We start from the raw sequence: 18,228 nt of genomic DNA on the forward strand, positions 1-18,228 counted from the left end.
TACCAGATACTGTTTGATACTCCTTTTTAAATTTTTTTGCATTTTTAAATTGAACTCTGGTTGATTTACAATACTGTGTTAGTTCCAGGTGTATAGCCAAGTGATTCAGTTATATATGTAGATAGATAGATAGATAGATAGATTTAACAATGAATCCAGGGATACACCATACAGATAACATGATGAAAAACAAACACAAATGCATGTGCTACAGTCTATTACATTTAAGGGTACAGAGGCCAAGAGTTCAGCTGGGCTCAACTAATGGCAGTTAAATGGTTTCATCGAGGAACTGGATACTAAGCTTAGCCTTGAAGTAGAAGGTAATAAAATGTTGAGAAAAATATGATTCTGGGTAGGGTGAAGAGGATGAAAGGAAATGCGGCAGTAAGAAAAAAACGTGAACCTTGGAACACTCAGATCTAAATTTCAATCCCAAAGCAAGCTTTCACTTACTCATAATCTAAAAGAAGTCCCGACTGCTGTTTCCTCATCTCTATGTTGTTAATATTGTTAAATTTGTGTGATGTAGAGAAACACAGAAAGGAATTGCTGAAAGATAGAAAAAGAAAAGAAGGAGAAAGTAGATGGCAGACTGGGAGTGAAAGTTTCTGCAAAGGAGCCTTGGAAAGAGAGAAAGAAATCTGAGGTAAAGTAAACCCAGACCTAGCCTCCTATCTTGCAAGCATAGTGAAAGTTAAGAATGAATAAGAGAGATGGATGGCTTGAGCTATAGAGTCCCAGACCTTGGTAGTAAACAACTCCAAATTTACAAAACCAGAAAAGCAATGAGTATTTGAAGAAAAGATGATGGGTTGGGGAAAAAAATGCCACTTAAAATGCACACCACTACCAATAAGGTAGAACAAACTTACAACCATTTTCCTGATGCTGGATGGGGGTTAGAAAGGGATATCCTATTTAAATGTATGTAGTATGCAAAATATTAAATGTAAATTAAGGATACTATACCTATTATAGCAAAATTTTAAAATGTGTAATTGATAGTCTCTTTCTTTACAATGCATTTTGATTGTTTTATTTCAGCAAAAGTTTATCTATATGCTTTCACTCATTTACCTCACGCCACAGTCTTCTATAAAACCTTAAGTTTCTTCAACTATGAATTCCTGAAACAATTAATCCTTAGTTTAGAGAAGGTCTACTATAACTACCACGTATGCTGGTTGTAAAGATCAGCAAAAATCGTATGTAAGGGCTTCCCTGGTGGCGCAGTGGTTGAGAGTCCGCCTGCCGATGCAGGGGACATGGGTTCGTGCCCCGGTCCGGGAAGATCCCACATGCCGCGGAGCGGAGGGCCCATGAGCCATGTGGCCGCTGAGCCTGCGCGTCCGGAGCCTGTGCTCCGCAATGGGAGAGGCCACAACAGTGAGAGGCCCGCGTACCGCCAAAAAAAAAAAAAGAAAATCGTATGTAAAAGGATTAGGGCAGTAATTGACATATCATACAGCCTTAATATACTGTAGTTTTAGTAGTTATTATTTTGACTCAGATGTGCAAGGAGGTTGGGGAAGGAAACTAACAAAGACAATAATGTACTTTTCCTGAGTAAAGTAGAGAGTAGGTACTTAAGAAATAACACTGGTATCCAATGTCAACAAGATCCTGGGTTATGACTGGCAAAAAATGTAGATCAACTATATGCTGTTATTCAAAAGCGCTGCACAGAGTGACAGTTGCAGAAGAATAATCTTGGGACCAGGATAAGGATAAAATGGGAAAGATCAGCTAAAAGAAGCCCACAGACACAAGGAATAAGAGAAAGGCCTGGCCCAGAGATGTGGCCCAGAGAATGAACACAAAAGAATCTGAGGGACATTCCAAAGAAAAAAAATATACAATACAATAAAATATTAATGGGTAAAATAAATGAAAGAACAAAAGATGACTAGAAAATTTACATCTAAAGTGATGAAAAACAAAATCAGCACAGAAAACACAGGTTGTTCACATCAAGGGAAAGAAAAAAGAAAAAGGAAAAGGGGAATTAAATTTCTTTTATGATGAATTTGAGATAAAAATAACATATACGTGAAATAAATCAATAGGTCTACATGCACTGAGACTGGGATACAAATTTGGGAGTAATTTACATAGTCATTTAAAAAAATCAGTTCATTGGCTGAATACAAAAATGAGGTCAAGAAGCTCAGCTTGGAAGAGAAGCATTCTTACAATGCAGGGTGAAAAACAGGAGTATCTATATAGAAGAAGAACCTGGGAAGCCTCTCTTTCTCTCTCGTTCTCTCTCTCTCTCACAAACATACACACACACACACACACACACACACACACACATACACCAACAAAAACAAAGAAACAAAAAAATCAAGGAAAGGAACATGGATCTCGTTAGAAATAAATGACTATAATGACACTGAGAAGTTTAAGATTAGGTCTAAAAAACGGTTACTTAGATGTCTCAAAAAGTAGGTAAATAATTTTTAAAGCAATAAATGTGACAGAACATTAAGGCTCAAAACTAAATACAGAATTTTACTGTGTTAAGTTTAAAGTTTCACTTTAAATCTGTTTATTGGACTTGATCATTTTTGTTATCAGAGTGGGGGAGTAGAGGAGAAAGTTCCTTACAGTTAAGAAGTAAAGCCAGTTGGTATGGACCTCTTATTTGTAAAGATTAGCACTGAAAGAACAAATGATAACACAGTTTTAAAAAAGGCAACAGGAAAAAAGCACACTGAAAATAATTTATAAAAAAAAGGAAGAAATACAAGCATCCAGTAAACATCTTAAAAGATGCAAAAACAAGAAATTATCAAACTATTCAAGATTTTATAACACAATATTCAATTTTGATCTTAAGGGTGCAGTAGATTACTGTTCGACACACTCCTGGGGAGTACAAAGTGAACAACCTTCCTGAAGGGCACTTTAGCAATGCGTTTCTAAAGCATTTAAAGTGTAATGCACTTTGACATAGTAATTCCGCTCCAAGGAAGTACTTTCAAAGAAATAATCAGAGATATTCACAATGATTTTTATATAAAAATGCTAACCTGATCAATACCTTGAAACAACATACTAGTATAACAATATGAACAATAAATGGTTCATATATATAATACTGCAGCATAATATATCCTTAGATATATTCTATTGTTACAAAAGTATTTAGTAATGTTATATAGTATAACATATTATTTGAGCATAGGCTCTGGAATAAGATATCCTAAGCTCATAGCCAGGCTCTGCCACTTATTTGCTGTGACTATATAAGAGGAACCACTGTTCCTTATATCTAAAACAGAAATAACAATAATTTTATGTATTTACTCAGAGCTATTAGAGGGATTAAATAAGATACAAAATATAAAGAGCACAGCATATTGCCTGACATATAGTAAGCACTCAACAAATATTATCTTGATGAATAAAATGTACAAAACCCCATAAAGCTATATATTCACTGATTTTAATCTTTGTTAAGTAAGTAAACAAAGGCATATGCACAGAAAAAACTCTGGAAGAAAATTCACTAGCAGGATTTTAAGAGTGGTCAATTCTACATGGTGGGATTACATGAGATTTTTATTTTCTTCTTTACATTCTTCTACATTTTCCAAAATTTCAACCATGAACATGTATTACATTTATAACTCTAAAATGTTCTCTAAAATTGGCACATGCTTATTTGACAACTGATGATGGCATTTTACAGTGACTGTGGAAATAGTCTAAAAAGTTTTCCTCTAGACTGAGGCATTACAGTCCCTTGTTCTTTATTAAAGATGCATATGTGAATAACCATAAAATAACTAGACAAAAGGTTCTGGACTCAAAGATCTATAATTTTTAACCCAAAACCAAAAAGACATTTTCTCAAAAAAGTAACGGATGGGAGAACTCATACAAATGGTTTTGGGCTTCTGTTTTTCAATAGAAATTTTACAACGCTTATCATTAACTTAAGCAGAAAATAAACAATATTGATATTTATATTATAGCACTTCCTAATTTTCTTAATTCAACTGTGTCAATGTCCTTATGTTCATGCACATCCATGAGCCTAAAATTAGAAAAAAAATCTGGGAAAAGTTCTAAATGGAAAAAAAAACCTGTCAACCTAGAATCCTATACAAAGAGAAAATATATTTTAAAAACTCAAAGGTGAAACAAAGACTTGTTCAGATAAACAAAGCTGAAAGAATTCGTCACCAGCAGACCTGGTGATATAAAGGACGTCCCTCAGGGAGAAGAAAAGTGATGCTAGGTGGAAATACGGACTCCACAAAGGAATGAAGAACACTGGTACTGGGCTTCCCTGGTGGCGCAGTGGCTAAGAGTCTGCCTGCCAATGCAGGGGACACAGCTTCGAGTCTTGGTACTGGAAGATCCCACACACCGCGGAGCAACTAAGCCTATGCTCCACAAATTATGAGCCTGTGCTCTAGAGCCGCAAGCCACAACTGCTGAGCCTGCACGCCTAGAGCCCATGCTCTGCAACAAGAGAAGCCACCGCAATGAGAAGCCCACACACCACAATGAAGAGTCGCCCCCGCTCTCCTCATCACCTCAACTAGAGAAAGCCTGCACACAGCAACAAAGAACCAACACAACCAAAAAAAAAAAAAAAAAAAAAAAAAAAGAACACTGGTACTGGTCACTGAGAAGACAAGAAGATAGTCGAGCTTTAAAGCATTCCATGCAACAGGAAGAGTAGCAACAGACATTTGACTGAATTTGCTCTCTGCATTCAGAGCCCAGTGTAAGAAAGGAGCATCCCACAATTAAATTGCAGGTTTCTGATCCTACATAATTCTTCCTGCCTGCCTTAATACAGCAAGCATTAAGGGGATGAAAAAGAGCTCAATAATATTTGATTGTTATTTTCATTAAAAGGGTATTAATTTTTAAAACTTTTTTTCTCATTTCAAAGTGATACATTCATTAAAGAACGGATTTGAAAATCTGATACAAAATTACAACAAGGAAATAAAAGCCACCTTTAAATTAGAAAAGAGGGAGGGAGGGAGGGAAGTTCTACAGAGTTTGCTATTTTATTTGAAGGGCATTTCAATTTACTTTTTAGAGGTAAGTTGTGTGGTGATTAATGTGGAGACAAACTCAAGAAACTGTAAAAATGAGCAGAAGAAGGAGGAGACGTAGAAACGATTGGACAGGGGTGATAGGAGTAAATAATATCGGTTACAAAAAAGGGCACCTGTTCAGGGTTACTGCTACCATGGACTGACCCTACAAACCACAAGGTCATGAACCAGCAGGGTACTTACTACATAAGTGGTTATTACGGTAGGGAAAAGTTTTCTGGCATCTGATACCTACTTTGCTTCAATCTCTTACCCTGAGAGAAGGTAACTTTTAGATGCAATCTCACTAGTAGTAGTTGATAATACCTCTCAAATCTTGGTTCATAATCAGAAGCACAGAAAAGACAAAGGATGAGTCCTGGTGGTAAAAATTAAATGGACGGCTCTCTGCATTAGACCACCCCAGAGTAGAAAGAATACAGATAACAGACTTTCCAAACTTTTTCCAGAATAGCAGAGGAAATAGCCTGTTTTCCCCTGGAAACACTGTCTACTGGAATGGAATTTACAGGAAGGCAGCTGGCTAGTTTGTAAAAGGCATCTAGTCCTGGCCATTTCTTCAATGTTTCCATGTGCTCATAAACACAAGTGTGCAATACGGACTGCTTTTCGACCTCAGTCTGATATTTCTGAAATCCCTCAATTCTGAATCTAAAAACCAGAATCAGTGGGGGTAAGGCTAGTAAAAATATCTAAGTTGGAGTACTCTGGAGTTTGTTTAGTGTTACTGGGCAGTTATTTATTGACATGATGTATCTGGGATGGGGAAACAAAAACAAAAATCCTACCTCACAGGGCTTATATCAACAAAGCAACCAAGGATGAATGAAAAGGAAACGAGCTGAAGCAACATTAATGAACACTGGACAACACAGAGTTTTCCCCAAAATGCTAGATAGCAAAGTTTTAAATGCATATGAAAATACATATCAGAGCAGTAATATCCCAAAACTCTCTAAGGGGTGAAGATGCTTAATTAGAAGAGTGACAAAAGAGTGTGTGTGCAGAGAGGAAACCATTGACTAAGGAATTAGGATATATGGACACATGAAAACAGAAGTTCCTACTCAGGGCTGTCCCAGGCTTGAGGATACCTCATGGGGACACACAGGTCCTGCAAGGAGGGAGAGTTTGCTGCAGGGTAAGCAGAAGAATAGGATTCTTCATCTGTTTTATATGTTAGTGTTACCAGAAAGATTGTTCAAAATGATTAAAATCATTTAAACCAACACGTGAATGAGGATAAACTACATTGCACCTTAAGTTCAAATTTGATTATCTTTTCCAAAAAACTGAAAAATAAACAGGACAGTGTTCTAAAATGACAGTGTTCTCAAGCAAAAGCTTGAGAAACAAACATAAGGAGCCAGAAACAAAACAGATTTTAAATGCATTTTCAATTTGCCTCTTTAGCCCAGCATTATTAATATCTTTTGTCAGTTACCATCCACATGATTTATTCTACTATCAGCGTTTTCAATTGTGTTATTATAAAATTCATTTTGCTTTATAGATTCATTAAAGAGGACTGGAGAAATAATTAGTGTGTTAAAGTGTCCTGTGTACATTCATAAAATTATGGCAGCAAAAACTAATGGTTAATATATTTAGTATTATTTTAATAAAAATTTAGAACTAACACAGAAAGTGTAAATGGCTATCATGCCACTCAGCTAAATTACAAGATAAACTATAAGAGGCAAAGTAGCCCATAAAAAAGGAGGAGAAGAAAAGAACAGAAAAATGTTAGGTCCCAGTACTAAATGTCTTGAAAGAGATTAAAGCACAGGTATTCACTCATTCAACAAATATTTATTGAGCACCCCCTACGTTTCAGGTGTCATATGAAAAGATACAGACAGATGTGAAGAGACATTTAGAATGTTAAGACATCATATCAAATAATAAGTAAGACTCAAAACTTTTTAACTATACTAGATGACTGGAGATAAATATCCATGGCAAATTTTTAGAAGTACTCAAAATGTGATGAGTTTATGAGACATGTGGAAGGGGTAAAAGCAACACAACAAAAATGGCTTCTTGTATTGTGGGTGGGACGGGCAGAGGAGGGAGAAAAGAATTTCTCTATATACCTGTTTATTTGACATACCTTGAAGGAAGTTTGCCCAAATCTGAGATTAAATTGAAATCATTTTCTTAAGTAGAGTTATTAAGAAGCTAGAAGCAAGCCAGAAAGCTATAATACAGACTCAATCTTTTAAAGCTAAAAGGAACATCTAACCCAGAACTTTAATTCTGTCCACAACTAAGGTCTGAAGGGTAACTTTCCCAAGGCCACATGGTGATCACTTTATTAATTTTAGTTGCAGGTTAAAATATATAAAATATTACATATTCTCTATACAAAATTAAATATTCCATATTAGATGAAATTTAAAAAGAAACACAGACTAGAGCCATTCAACACTTTGGTGTATATTAAATCCAGGTTTTCTGAGAGAGAGAAAGAGAAAAAAGAGAGAGACAGAGAGAGATGGGGGCGAGGTGGGGGGAGTGATGAAAAGAATAGAAAACATATCCACACAAGAATGGCATTATATTAATCATACTGTTTTGTGAATCCTTAACACAGTATCTTTCTGTGTCAGTAAGTATACATAACAAAACTTCAGAAGATTATTGACTGGAGGCAGCAACCAAGTGTTCCATTTGTAGTTTTTTAATACTGATACCTTTTAAATAGCAAACATTAAAATACTGTGCAAATGAGCATACCCATAATGGTCGTAACAATAGTGTAATAATTTATTGGGTTGGCCCAAAAGTTCATTCAGGTTTTTCCATAACATCTTACAGAAAACCCGAATGAACTTTTTGGCCAACCCAATAAAAGATGTGAACACTGCCATAGGTGTAATAATGTGACCACTTATTTTCAAATACACACACACTCAATTTTCATATAAAATGAAAGGTATGGAAAAGATCTCTAAAGTCCCTCTGACCACCAAAATCTTATGATTCTGTACCTATTTCGTACATCTTTCTATAGTTTTTCATAAGACTTCCCATAATAACTATTTTTAATAAATTTCAAGCTTATGCCTACTTCAGTCAAGAACAGCTTCATACACAAACAGCACTGTGGAAGGTTTTTTATTTATACATGCTTATTTAATGCATACAAAAATCCTGCAATGTAGAAACCTGAAAATTAAGTAATTTGTTCAATATCCCTTAGCTGGTAAGTAGAGGGTATGAAATTAAGACTCCTGGTCACATGATCCCAAAGATTCTGCTCATTTCATTACATCAAGTTGTCTTCTTTAATATATTCACTGAGGCATTTATTAAGCATCTATTATAACAACAGCAGGATTACTGTACTAGGTAAACATTCATTTAGAAGGACTGAGGAAATGCACACTGGGACTGATAAAGCAAAGTTCTCATATCAGTGTAAATATTATTAACTACACGGGAGAACAAATCAGTAAATAGGTTAATAGAAAACAAATCTAATTTAAAAAATGAGTGACAGAAAAACAAATAGTTCTGAGTTTAGAACAACGGGAATTGACTAACTGATGAATACAAAATTCTCTACTTTTTTGCTTTTTAATCAATTTGTAGTTTGGCTTGGCTTTGTGGCTCATTTACTTGAGAGGTGATTTATAATAATTTAATATGTTTGAATATTAACAGTAAGAATTATTTCCTATCACTTTAGAATGACTTAAGTTTTTCACAAAGCATGAAGAGAAAAGATACAGATTTTACAAACAAATTTTAGCTCACTTGGAAGAAAGGTTCTAAATTAATAATAGGAAATATTTACTACTACCATTATATAATTCACTGAAGGGGCAAAGAGGTTATTTCCTTAACTACTTTGAAAAGGAGGAAGACTTAATAAATTACTTTTAAACACAAAATATTAATATCTCACTTTCTTTGTTTTAAGTGTGATAAACATTCACTCAGCTGAACATTCACTCAAAACATTCATTTCAGACCTTCTCTGTTCAAGTGTTATGGGAATACAAATGAGGCTACTGGCTAAGATGTGGTCCCTAAAACCACATAGAAAGAGATGGTACTGAAGGCGTGCCTTTCTATTTAAATAAATCAATTTAGTTCCTCTTGGGAAACATCTGTGTATATAAATATGTTTTTAAAATTATGAAACAAATAATACTACTATTGGTCTCATTGGAGGTTCACAAATAATTTTCAACATGGTTTATTATTTCTGGATAAGCTGGTTAAGTGATACATACTTAAACCTTGAAAAAAATCAAAGCCCGTTATTCAATGTTCCTAAAAAAAATAAGATGACATTTCTTTGAATTTGGCACTCGTATTTTTGAGTCTACTTTTATTTCTGTTTCAGCCCCAACTTGATGCATCAGGAGCCTAGGGTCAGGATTAATCAAATCTTTAAAGATACTTGTAGCTTGAGATGATGAAAGCTAAGACATAAAACAATGCCCATCTGATGCTCTGGTGTGCATCCAAATTACCCAAGGTGGATGTTTAACCCTCTCCTAGAGATTTTAATTCCAGATTTAGGTGGCACTCAAGGACCTGTGTTTTTAGACAGAACACATTTTGAGAGACACTGATCTCCAGAATTACCATCATTGCAGAATTAGTTCCTATTTTCCCTCCTACCTCTGTCATTTTCAGAAGTGCCAGAACTATTATTATTTGTTTTGATACCTCTGAAGGGAAAACTATATGCTGATCTCCACAGTACATATTCTTAAGTGATACACATCCATGATTCTGCTCACCTTCCACTGGCTAGATAGATGAATGGATAGATACAAAGACAGATACAGATAACAGATCCATCCACCTATTTATCTAATATACATTAAAGGAATGTATTCTGCCTGCAAATCAGAAAGTAATTCAAGTGTTTTAACATTTTCCACATCTGAGACACACTCTGAAATTCTGTTCTAAAAAGTCAAAAGAAAGCTACCATTGAAAGAAATTCCCAGAAACATTTCCTAGGAGATCTGAGTTATTAACAACAGTAGTTGGCTTACCTGCCATCTCGCTGAGCAGCACCACCTTCCGTCACTGTCTTGACAAATATTCCCAGCTTTTCAAGTCCAGCATCTGCTCCAACACCCATTCCAATAATACTTATACCAAGTCCATCCTCATCTATGAAAAAGGAAAAAAAAATGAAACAACCTAAGTTTTACACTCGTCCACAATTAGCTGCTGAGATCTATTTGCTGCTTTTAATTTTGTTCTTTGTGAACTATATTGATATGCTTCCTCTGACAGAATTTTTATTCTATGCTGGGGAGCAAGGATGTCAAATTAGACCCCTCAAAAGGCTCATTAGTTTAGTCTCATTTTACTACTGCCAGTGGCTCTTCCATTGTGATCCCTCAAAAAGGTAATATTACTGAGCAATCAGTCTGCCTGACTAAATAATATTTTTAAGCACAGACCATACATCCTCAAATATATATATATATATATATATATATAATTTAAATAAATGTGATCATAATATATCTGGAATTTCCCCTTTATTTATGCGGTCTTCTTTTCTTTTTTACTTGGTCCATATTCCCATTCATGTTAATAAGATGGTATGTGTCTCTCAGTACTTTCCTCTGTCCTACTATACAAGCATATAAACGTATCATCAGATACGATATATACATTATATGCATATAATTAAATATACATATTATATATGGCTTAATTTTCCTTCTTATTTTCTTTACACAAACAAGATCATATTATACCTACTTCTCTCTGCAGCTTACTTTTCTAATCCAATGATACCGCATGGATATCAACTTACATAGCCTTAAATCACTTATAATGCATATTTCATGGTGAGAAGCTGTCGTAACTTATCCAACCATTTCTCTACTAACAGGCATTCACTTTTGTTTCCATTTTACTGGCCCTCTGAACAATACTGACAAACATGTTTTTTAATTCACTTACAAATCCATATTTCCAATTCTCCTCTCTGTGAACACATATTTTAACATTAATGAAATAAAAGATACACTATGTGCATTCCACATTTTTTGGTTAACATTCAAAGTTATTTTCTGATAGTCTCAAAGTCTTTATAGTAATGGTGTATTAGCTGCATAAAAAATAGATGGTATTGGCTAGTCAGCAGTGGTGGAGTGTTAAAGGAAAACGGGCTCATGTGCTCAATAGAATACTTGATGCTTTTAAAAGCCTTTTTAGCAATAACCTTTAATTTGTTAAGTATTCTCAACTAGTAATTTTTTTTTTTTTTTTGCGGTATGCAGGCCTCTCACTGTTGTGGCCTCTCCCGTCGCGGAGCACAGGCTCCAGACGCACAGGCTCAGCCACCATGGCTCACGGGCCCAGCCGCTCCGCGGCATGTGGGATCTTCCCGGACCGGGGCACGAACCCGTGCCCCCTGCATCGGCAGGCAGACTCTCAACCACTGCGCCACCAGGGAAGCCCTCAACTAGTAATTTTTTGAATAAGGTTCATCTCATTGATTATTAGTTACTGCCAGCTTCTGCTTTAAGTATTTCTAAGTACAACTCATAATCCTACATCTTTATTCTACATATGTTTAAAAGTATGTCATTTGGCAAAAGTGATGTGTTTGCTCAGCTGTGTGCTAAAGAAAGCTATGTAGAGTGCTCTCCCTGGAGGAAATGTCTGACGTGATCCCCAGCTGAAGGCACGTCCTCATTGATTCTAGGCACAGGTATCTAGTGTGAGAACTGCTGACTAAATGAGTGATCACTGGAGACTTTCCTTCCTTCCTTACATTTAGAATATTTGCACACGTCATTTCCCATATTTATTACATTCTAATCGTTTCCCCAGTATAGATATTCATGTTCATCGAGAGGCATTCTCCTGCTAAAAACTTTCCTACATTCATTACAGTTTTCGAGTTTCTCCCCAGAATGAGTTTTCTTACGCACATGAAGGTTAGATCTGTGCGAAGGCTCTTCCTCATTGGTCACATGTATAAAGTTTCTTCTCTCCCACATGAATTCTCTTATGTATATGAAGGTTAGCTGTATTGCTGAATTATTATTGCACATATTCATCATATTCATAGGGTTTCTCTAGAGTGTGAACTTGTTCATGTTGATAAAGGGATGAATGATGACCAAAAGCCTTCCCAGTGTTTACATTCAAAGAAGTATTTTTTTCTTCCTCCAGTGTGTTTGCTCTTGTGTAGTTTAAGAGATGATCTCTGTAGACTTTTCCACATTGAAAAATGTCATAGGGTTTCTCTCCTGTATGAAATCTCTGGTGTGTATTAAGTGTTAGCTGAATTCTTATTCATATTCATTGTATTTATAGGACTTTTTCTTCATTATGAATTATCACGCGTCAAGCCAATGTTGAGTTCCCATACTCAGTATATTGAAAGGGTTCCCCTCAAATGTTGATTCTCTGTACTATCATGCCGTTAAATATAATAGTTACTTCCTGCAAATAACCTGCATGAAAATTATATCTGAGTTTTTAAATCCATTTTCCCTGCCTGGACTCAGGCTTTAGTAAAATTATCTTCTTTCCTTCCATAGCTCCTCTTGATGCTCTAACTGGAAAATTACTCAGATTTGCAAAGCTGAAAACCCAACTGTGGGCAAAACTATTATATCAGCTTGAGCCATCCTCAATTCCATTGCCGACCACGTGAAAGACATGGTGATAACCGAAGGAAAATTAAAGAAAGAGTACAATCAACCCACAGAGACCAGGTGACTAATCTCATCTCTGTACAGCTTCTTTGAGATGTCAAGCATGGGTTAAGTCCAAGCCACAACTTCAAGGCCCTGATTCTTGTGGTTGCACCATCAAGAACCCAGCAGCCATCCTGTCTTCCTCTGTATATACTCTCCTAGGAACAGGCAGAGCACTAAGCATGCAAAGCAGCCAGGACAAGATGGAAACAACTATAAGGCTGTGTTAGGAAGATGTTATCACCACCCTCTGGAGGTCAGGAAAAAAAATCTCATGTTAGTTTAGCATTCCCCTCATTGCTAGTGAGATTTGAGCTTGTATTCATATGAACTTGGGCCATTAGATTTCCTCTGAAGTAAAGGGCCAATTTTTCTAATGAGTTTTGCCTGACTCTTTTTTCCTCATCATTTCCGAAGACTCTTAGAATATTATAGCTATTAACTCCATGTCATCTATGATGAATATTTCCCCCTTCAAATGTATCACTTATCTCTTGGCTTTGTTTGACAATATTGCCTTTAAGAGTTTAAAATTTTGAATGAGTAAATTGGTCCATCTTTTCTTTTATAATTTCTGATTTTCCATTTTGGTTAAGCCCCTCCTCCCACAAGCCCAGATGATAAATGTAGACATTAATTTTCATCAAATATCTTTCTCATTTTTAATATTTTATTATGTAATTCACGTAGAGTTATTTTTATATATGATATAATGAAAATGATGTTTTCCAGCTTAATAATAGTAAAGCACCCTGTCACTTCTAAATTAGTGTCTTACGTGTCATGTCATTAAATTCTCACGCACACGAACAGCTTTCCCTGGACCTTGTATTTTGTTCCACTGATCAACTGCTATACGTATACAATTTGTTCTGATTATAGAGGCTTCACGTTACATTCAGATAGTTGGGAAGTTAAATCCTTTCACATTCTTTTCCATACTTCCCTTAGGTCTGTATTTTTCCATATAAAATTTAGTATTGTATTATGCAATCCCCTCTAACAATGAAACTCTGATGGCAGTTCTACTTGAACCGCATTAAATTTATTTATTCATTTATAGGTATAGAAGACAGAATAGGAGAGACTTTCCTATACTGAGTCTTCTCATCCAAGAATACAGAATATCTATTTGCTCAGATCTTGTATCTTTAATAGCTATAATACAACTTTTACAGCTTTAATAGCTACAAAATGACAATGATATATCACCTCACACTTGTTACAATGACTATCATCAAAAAGATAAGAGATAACAAGTGTTGGGAAGGATGGGGAGGAAAGAGAACTCTTGTGCATTCTTGGTGGGAATGTAAATTGCTGGAGACACTATGTAAGACAGTATGGAGATTGCTCAAAAAATTAAAAATAACTACTTCATTTAGTTCTCTTCTAGTTTAATTTTTCTAGTTTAACTTTTACTATGAAATGTAGCATACAAACAAAAGAGTTTATAAAAACATTTACCTACAAAACATTGCGTAAAACAAAAATAAAGCAAACATTCATGTACTAACAAAGACAGAAAACATTACAAATACTCCAAAAGCCCACTAATGTAAGCCTCCCTGAAATCATAACTCTTCCTTTGGTAACCATTATCCTAAACATGGTGCTACCATTCCTCCCTTTTCTTAATACTACTTTTTAAAGCTACTTATTTGTGTATTTCTAAGGAATATGCTGTTTAATTTTTCCTGGCTTTTAAATTTAAATAAATGGAATTGTACTGAATGGCTTCTTCTGTGATTTGCTTCCCACCCCGCCTCAATTTCATGTTTGTAAGAATCATAACACACTGCTACATGGAACTGTGGCTCCTTCATTTTTACTGCTGAGTAATATTTTATGGAATAGATATGCTACAATTTATATACCTTTTCCTATCATTGACGATTACTCAGATTGCTCTCATTTTTGCTATTGTAAGCAATACAATGGCCCACAGCCAAATCCAGCTGTCTTTGTATGGGCCATAAGCTAAGGATGGTTTTTACATTTTTAAATGGATGAAAAGTGTAAGCTTCACTCTTACATTCTCTTTAACCTCAAATGAAAGTGTCTTTTATAGGAACAATTATTGGCCAGTGTTGTTTAGTGTAATAATTGGTATTCTTTATATATTTTTCATCCAAGCAATTTTATGCTTAATACTTACATAGTTTTCAACTCTCTTTCCCTAACATTTGCTGTGTTGAACAAGTTGTTCTTTCTTTTCCTCCTTGCTAATTGAGAATTATGAAGGAGATATGTTCTTTAAGTCCTTACATATAAGCAAATTTCTTTCTTTCATCAGGATAGGTAAATATTCTGGGATGGATAAAGGATTCTTGGATCATTATCCTTTTTCTTCTCAGTGGTGTGTGAAATCATACATACCTCCCCACTCCCAGTGTTACATATAAGAAGTCTGATGCTAGTCTAATAACTACCTTTTTGCAAGTACCTTTGCTTCTTCGTTTGCTTTTGGCCTGGTATTTTGTAAGATTTTCACTTTATGTTTGAAGATTAAAATTTTCTCAGGCTGTGTCTGAGTATGGGAATTTTTTTTAAAGTCCTTTCACTTGCAACAAATTGGCTAGGACCTTTAAATTATGAGGTTCAGATATATTTTGAGCTCAGGAAAATTTCTTCTATTTTGTCTAATATGTCTCTTGTCCTGTACTGTCTTTTCCCCTTCTATTACAACTTATATATTGGGTCTCCTTCATGATTTTTCTTGGATCTTTTGCTCTGTTTGAAAATTTGAAAATTACTTTGGGACATTTCTTATGTTTGACCTTCTAGATAACCAATTTGAGTCTCAACAATAACCTTTTCAATTCCTCTACTGAAATTTTTAATCTTAAAATAAATATTTTTGTTGTTAATTTGCTTAATTAAGAATGTCTTTTTATATATATATTTTTACTTATTTATTTATTTTATTTATTTACTTTCGGCTGTGTTGGGTCTTCGCTGCTGCACGTGGGCTTTTCTCTAGTTGCGGCGAGCAGGGGCCAATCTTCGTTGTGGTGTGCGGGCTTCTCATGGCGGTGGCTTCTCCTGTTGCGGAGCACGGGCTCTAGGCGCGTGGGCTTCAGTAGTTGTGGCACATGGGCTTCAGTAGTTGTGGCTTGCGGGCTCTAGAGAGCAGGCTCAGTAGTTGTGGTGCACGGTCTTAGCTGCTCCGCGGCATGTGGGATCTTCCCGGACCAGGGATCGAACCTGTGTCCCCTGCGTCGGTAGGCGGATTCGCAACCACTGCACCACCAAGAAAGCCCTAAGAATGTCTTTTTAAAGCCACACTTGAACATCTTTATTTGGTTTCTTTGGGTTTTTTTGTTATTCAAGTTGTCATCTGTTTGTTCTGCTTTTTTCCAAAGCTCTCTGAGATGTGCTATTTTTCTGTTCATTAGGTCCTAGTTCAGTTCCCAGGTGATGATTTATGATGGTAAACACAGCAGGCTCTGGTCCCGTAGGTCCCCAGTTACTGTAGCAGGCAGTCTGTGATTCCAGGGAAAAATCAGGAGCAAGCCCCTCTGCTCCTGTCCTCCCTGCTTTCCTTTAGCTTTCTCCCCTCAGAGATGAAGAGGATTCCACTGCCTTCATTCCAAAAATCCACCATTTTCTAAAGGCCCAGCACTCCCCCTATCTACTACATTCAGAATCTAACCATGACCACTCTCCCTCCACCAAAAATCCCCAAAGCAACCACCTGCCCCAAGCTCTCACTTACGGCAGCTCTCTCTGGACTCCTCACCTGCACCAGCGCTTTGCAGGAGTACCAAGAAAACATCAGACCTCACTCACACCTCCCTACTCCTAGTCACCAACCCAGCAAACTAAAGTAGATGGGTTTCAGTGGAGTGCGTAAGGGAGGAGTCTTTCAATCCACCATCTATACAGAATTCATATAAACTATTTTTGAAATTTAATAAATAAAACCCTCCATGAGAAATAAAGCTTTATCCAATCTTTCGGGGGGGGGGGAAAAAGGCTATACTTAGGGAAAATAAAGTCATTTCTACATTATTAACATAGCAATATAATATTATTAACATTGTAGAGCTCATATACCTTTCTCTAGTTCCACTGGGAAAAGTTCCAGCTTTTCTACACGCTTTTCAAGTTCATACTCGGCTGAAGCAGCCACAGGGTCTACTTCATCATTTCTCCTGTCATAGTCTTCATTGGAGTATGTGCTGAAGACCTGTAGTAAGATATCAACAAAAAGATGAAGATCTAGAAAAGACAGTTTTCTTGATTAAAAAAAAAATCTGCTACATATCCAAAACTACGTAAGTTAAAAATTTTGTACGAAGAATTTCTTCTAAACAACTGTTTTGTCATAAAATCAACTGAGATGTTAAGAAAAGGAAAACTGAATCAGAATAAAAATAACTTACTAATTTAAAAAATGTACCACTTTTAATAATTTGAGAGACAACATTAGCCACAGAATACATTATATGGTTAGCAACATTTATCACTTTTTATAGAATCAGAGTATACCATATTAGCTGCAATAAAATTAAGGTAAAGCATCTTCAGGCTTTATTTACCGAAGCAAATACCCACACTGAACCCATTTCATGCTATGACCTATACAAGCCCTGATGTTGCAGTGTGCTGGTTTTATTAGAATTATATTTCAAACACAGAATCATTGAAACTGACTGCTATTCTGTACTGGGCTGTGTTAAGCTCTCATTTGTCATCTCTCATTTTACTTCCATGTAGATATAAATTAAATCCTCATTGAACCTTTTAATGAAATGACTATCAAAATATTGCTCAAGAGCTGCAGAACAAACAGGATATTGGTAGCTCTTTCTTTCTGACCTAAATCATTCAAAAGACTACTAAATGTGGTCTTCAGATGTAGCTGTACATCTTCTTTCTGCTGAAATATTTGTTTTATTTGAAAAGTAACTGGAAATAGGTATACAACCCCTCACTTAATACACTGAAGAATATTTTTTAAAAAGAAATGTATAATTCATCAAGCCTAATTAATTTGCATGATAAAAACTGACATTTTCAATTAAATTCAACAATTATGAAGTATCTAGACTGTGCCTGACAAAACTTTGTCATATCCTCCCAAATCTAGGAGTGAGTAGTTTTTAAAAATATATACTTTACAAAGTGATAATAAAAACATCAATAGAAAGCAGGACAGAAGGTCAGAGATGAAAGAAATTAAGTCTATTGCCTATAAAGCTGGCCCTGCTAGTCCAGATGTGCTTTACATTCATATTATTGGAAAACTGGCAACTCTTACATGCTGTATATGGTAACCTATAAACCAGAAATATATACTGCGTACAAAGAAACAGATGTAGTGTGGTTCCTAATTCTACATACTTCTCAAAATCGTGTCATTTATAGGTTTTGTACCAGAATGCATAACTGTTTTTCTTCCTGACTTTCAACATGTTTTCATAGCCTTGTAC

The 18,228-nt window shown here is 35.6% G+C and overlaps 1 protein-coding gene across 2 annotated transcripts in view; it reads right to left on the minus strand.

The window, feature by feature from the left end:
* PPP1R9A (protein phosphatase 1 regulatory subunit 9A) overlaps positions 1 to 18,228 on the minus strand; it is a 306,866-nt gene that overhangs the window by 127,726 nt on the left and 160,912 nt on the right. For both annotated transcript variants that reach the window (XM_024767116.1, XM_024767115.1), the window contains exons 3-4: positions 16,850 to 16,982; positions 10,112 to 10,232 (exon numbers count right to left, since the gene is read on the minus strand). In XM_024767116.1, the coding sequence (XP_024622884.1) occupies positions 10,112 to 10,232; positions 16,850 to 16,982 (254 nt within the window). The remainder of the gene's footprint in view (positions 1 to 10,111; positions 10,233 to 16,849; positions 16,983 to 18,228) is intronic.

This window comes from Neophocaena asiaeorientalis, unplaced genomic scaffold (genome assembly GCF_003031525.2).
Source record: "Neophocaena asiaeorientalis asiaeorientalis breed wild unplaced genomic scaffold, Neophocaena_asiaeorientalis_V1.1 scaffold70, whole genome shotgun sequence".
NCBI lineage: Eukaryota > Metazoa > Chordata > Mammalia > Artiodactyla > Phocoenidae > Neophocaena > Neophocaena asiaeorientalis.